Source organism: Trematomus bernacchii, unplaced genomic scaffold, assembly GCF_902827165.1.
Source record: "Trematomus bernacchii unplaced genomic scaffold, fTreBer1.1, whole genome shotgun sequence".
Lineage (NCBI taxonomy): Eukaryota > Metazoa > Chordata > Actinopteri > Perciformes > Nototheniidae > Trematomus > Trematomus bernacchii.
In genome coordinates, this window is record NW_022987828.1 from 493,163 (window position 1) to 497,497 (window position 4,335).

The 4,335-nt window shown below is 39.4% G+C and overlaps 1 protein-coding gene across 1 annotated transcript; it reads right to left on the reverse strand.

Moving 5' to 3' along the window:
* Positions 1-762: 762 nt before the first annotated feature.
* On the reverse strand, positions 763-3,558 carry pcbd1 (pterin-4 alpha-carbinolamine dehydratase/dimerization cofactor of hepatocyte nuclear factor 1 alpha). The gene is made up of 4 exons (XM_034152032.1): positions 3,402-3,558; positions 2,537-2,668; positions 2,368-2,448; positions 763-1,261 (listed from the first exon to the last, which is right to left on the reverse strand). The coding sequence occupies exons 1-4, from the start codon at positions 3,402-3,404 to the stop codon at positions 1,169-1,171; spliced, it is 309 nt and encodes a 102-aa protein (XP_034007923.1). The 5' UTR covers positions 3,405-3,558; the 3' UTR covers positions 763-1,168.
* Positions 3,559-4,335: the final 777 nt, after the last annotated feature.

Consider the following 4,335-nt stretch of genomic DNA (forward strand, 5'->3'; position numbering starts at 1 on the left):
ATGTCACAGGCTTCTCCAACAATGCAACATAATAACATAACATAATAACAATAAGAGCAAGAGCAATACAAAAATAGTAATAGTTATAAAAATGAAATAAAGTTATGATGTGGAATAGTGCAGTATGAGTCTATATACAAGTTATTGGAATGATATATATATATTAGGTATTAGATACATACTACTGAGTAGCAGTTGAATGTTTGATGTTGTTTCAACAGTTCAATTGTTTAACAGTCTCACTGCCCGCGGGAAGAAACTGTCTCCGAATCTTCTTGTCCTTGCCCGGATGCTGCGGTAACGTCTGCCAGACTCATGACGTCATAGCAGATTTTCTGTAACATCCTCAGGGATTTGGCTTCATAACTGCGACATCATTTATCCATGGGTCATTCAATCATGCACAGGGTGGACAGTGTAGCTGTAATGCAATTAAATACAACCTTACATCAGTCTTAAAATGTGGCATTTTAACGTCAGACATCTTGACAACTATTGTAATTTTAGTTTTAGCTAACTGGATTGCAGTATATTGTAACGGTATTTTTTTTACTGTTTTACACCCCTGTGAAGTCATTTTGTGTAGTTCTGAATGTACACGGTTAAAGGATTTGTTTTCATGTGACTGCATCTTATGTAGCAGATTTCTTTCCCCTTTACACATGATCCAAACGCAATTATACCACTCTAAGCAATTATCACAGTCACACACAGTGGATGTTCTACACTGTTGTTTTCAATAAAATGCATTCAGTCTTATCATTTTTCTGGTCATTTTCTTTTTATGTCAGACAAGAACAGTTCAACAGAAAATAACATTTACTAACTGTAAAGTACAAAATCATTGGCACATATAATACACTAATGGTGGCAGAGGGACACATGAAGGTTTAATAGAATACATGGAATGGTTTCTGAAAAATTACTAATATTAAGAATGTTATCTGTGAACATTATTTTACCTTTAGCTTCTAATCTAATTTATTCATCAAATGCGTAACCAGCAACACAATAGTTTTTTAACCATGTTGGACCATTTGTAGTCTACACCTACTACTACATCATTCACAATTCACTGCAGGTCACATCCTCAGCAATTTTTCAGTGAAATTAATAAATGAAGAGCTCTTCATTTCCCACTGTTGAAATGACTGACGATGCAGGTGTCTTACATCATTGATGCCTGGTCAATGAATGTGGCCATAGTGATGTCTCGCTGGGACACCCCGCCACAGTCATGTGTGCTGAGAGTAATCTGGACCTGTTGGAACAAAAAGGAGCATATAACTAGAAAATTACTAGTAGATCTAATTGTGTTTCCTTTAGCTCAAAGATGTTGCTTTAATCAGAAAACTTCAAATTGAAACCAGCATACAGCATTTTCATCCCTAGCTTTCTCATTGACTTACAATGAAGCCAAAAGAAGGAGAAAAATATTTAGTGACCATCTATCCCTGCCTGATGTCAGGTGAAGTGAAGGCCCTAGGCAGCCAAATTGCATTTTAATGTTTTGAGCAAGTACGTTTAAAGTAGACGATGAAAGCTGTCAACCCTGCTAATTTTTTTCTTTTTACCTGGGCCTTGAAGCATCAAGCTGTTGACAACACCGACATTATCACTTTACTTTTTTTTAAGCAAACAGTTGTACAGCAGGCTATGTTTTCAAGCCACCTAATGAATGTAAGTTCAATATTCACTCTATTTTAACTCTGTTTCAACCCCTGAAGGAAATATCTAGCTCTTTAGCCACTAAATGCTACACTGTGACAACCTGCTACTAGCTGGTTAAGCTAACAGTCTGTGTCTACCTCATGGATGTTTGGTCTAGTGTGGCGCTAAACTGTTTTAAGGGACTTCTTCAGAACTTTCGGGCAGAAAAGATCTACTTACGTCTGGAAGCGATGGTGGTAAGTAAAAGTGAACCAAAGTAGTACAGTTTTGGACTTTGCCTGCGTTAGCTAACAACTATGTACAGAATTAGCAAGTGAAACACAAGTTTTTCACAAGCGAACACTTTCTTGTGGGGAATGGGGATGTCTCATTGTACACCTTACACTACACCTGTGTGCGCTTAGATATATTTTTTAACAGGAAGGAGTTGTGTTGAATCAACTTCAGTTAAAAAGACAGTGCTTTCAAAACACAACGTTTTTTCATGATATTGCAGATTATTAAAAAATATTTATGCATTTGATGCTTTGGCACATACTGGACTCTTCTTCAGCAGAGAAAGCCAATTAGGAGTCTAACTGTGATGCAGCCTATTGACTGATGACCACTAATGCCCTAAAGTCATACACTGTATATTTACAACTTTAGGGTTGTAAATTAATTTCCTTTGCATGAATCATAATTAGTCTTTAATACCTTATTATAGACATTGAACCATTCAGGATGATGGTCCATCTTCTCAGCTTGTAAAGCCACTCTGGACATAAAACCAAAAGCCTGAAAGAAAAGAACACAATGAAGTCATGCATATATACAGTACATAATATACAATAGTTACTAGGTATATGGAATTTATATTATGAACCTGATTGAAGTCTTTAAAAATAAACTCTTTGTAAATTGCGTCCCGTGTCCCGAGTTCCACCCACTGAGCGTTGCGTAGCAGGGGGAGAAGGTGGGCCCTCTCCTCTTCAGTCAGACTCTGAATTTTACCAGCCTGGTAGAGAGCAGAGGGAACAGTTACAGCAGATCTGAGAGGGGCAGCTTCACAAACACAAACTGTGATTGGTTGCACAGGATCCCATCTGGAAACAATGAGAGGCTGCATTCCTGGTTTAAAAAACTAGCTGGTTCAAAGGTTTGTGATGGTGGTGGTGGGAGGGATGTTGGAGGGGGTTCTGTTTGGTCACTCAGTTCCTAATCTTGACACATGATGCAGGGTCACATGGATTTAGAGTGGCTTGTTTCAAACAGCCGAAACAAAAAATGTTAACTGCATTGTCAACATTTCACAACATTCCCTATTTTTGTTTAATTGTGCAATCGAGAGGGGTCTTATGAAGGCTTTGTGCACAGATGAGCGGTCATGCCTATAAACCAGAGCTAGCAAATGACACGATCACAGCCTGAAACAGAGTAATGACATCAACAGGTATCATAGCAACACTCTAATCTGCTCTATCAGTGGAGCGAATGGGCAGCACACAGACAATACTCACTGGCTCAACCCATGTCTATTTATCACGTGCGGTGGCTTAATGCATACACAAAGACAGGAAAATGTGCATGTGCTTATCCTTTCAGAATGCTACAGACTCATGTCAAATATATCTATCTGCATTATAAAACATTTTCTAGATTAGTTTTAGTCAGTCTCATAGTCTAAAAATGGCAACAGGTGTGTGAGCATTAGGCAGCCCTCACACACTGGAGAGAGGTTGTGTACTCACCATGTTTGCAGAGTGTTTTCATGCACAGAAGAGGTTCAGCTCCAGCTCCCTGTTGCACAGATCTGTGGAGCAGCCAGTAAGAGTGACTGGAATCCAGTCTGACACATGAGCCGTAGGTCCTGCTTAGCTGCCCGTGCAGAAGCCTGCGCAGAAATCCTCCCTGCTGATAGGCTTTTTGGCCCCCTGACAGCACGAGCTTAATCATAAACTGTCATGTGTTGCACAAGGCATGCATGAGGCCAGCTATTGTGTCAGCAAACACTGTTGGTGCAGCAGTGTTTGTTGTTTGATCAAAGATACTGTCCCTTTGATACCCTCATATCTTCTATATATGAGCACATTAACTAAAACTGTAGCATAATAGCACAGTTAATGATGTCTCTGTTGAACAAGACGGCATATTTTAAAGCACACGCTGCTCTTCAGCTGACTGGAGTTCATGTCAGAGGTTAATGAGCTGCTCCTGCGAGATTGCCCCGGTGAACTCATCTGTCACGGCGAGCGCTCAGGGAAATGAACTGCTTAATGAAATGAGGAGAGGCAGAGGATGTGACAAGTGATCAACATTTCACAGTTGGCTGGGTGGGGAAGATGATAATAATGCTTCAGTGTTTAGGTGAGAAAAGAAGGCTGTGATTAAGACAAAAACATTGGATTAGAGTCAGATGGTTGTATACATTGTGGTTGGAAATATGGCTAATCCCTCTGATGCCTACAATATTGAGATTGAGAAGTTTGCATCAATAATGCTTTTTTATTGATCATTTCTAGAACTGAATTGCAGACGAATTTTGCGCCACACATTATTCAAATAAACACATCACAAACTGTTTAAAGGAAACACCAACAACGTGCGCCCTTTTGCCCTTTGACCGCTTTTTGTTTTATTAGTGCGAGTGCTGTAAAGATGAGCAGTGGTAGCCAATGTTTTCAA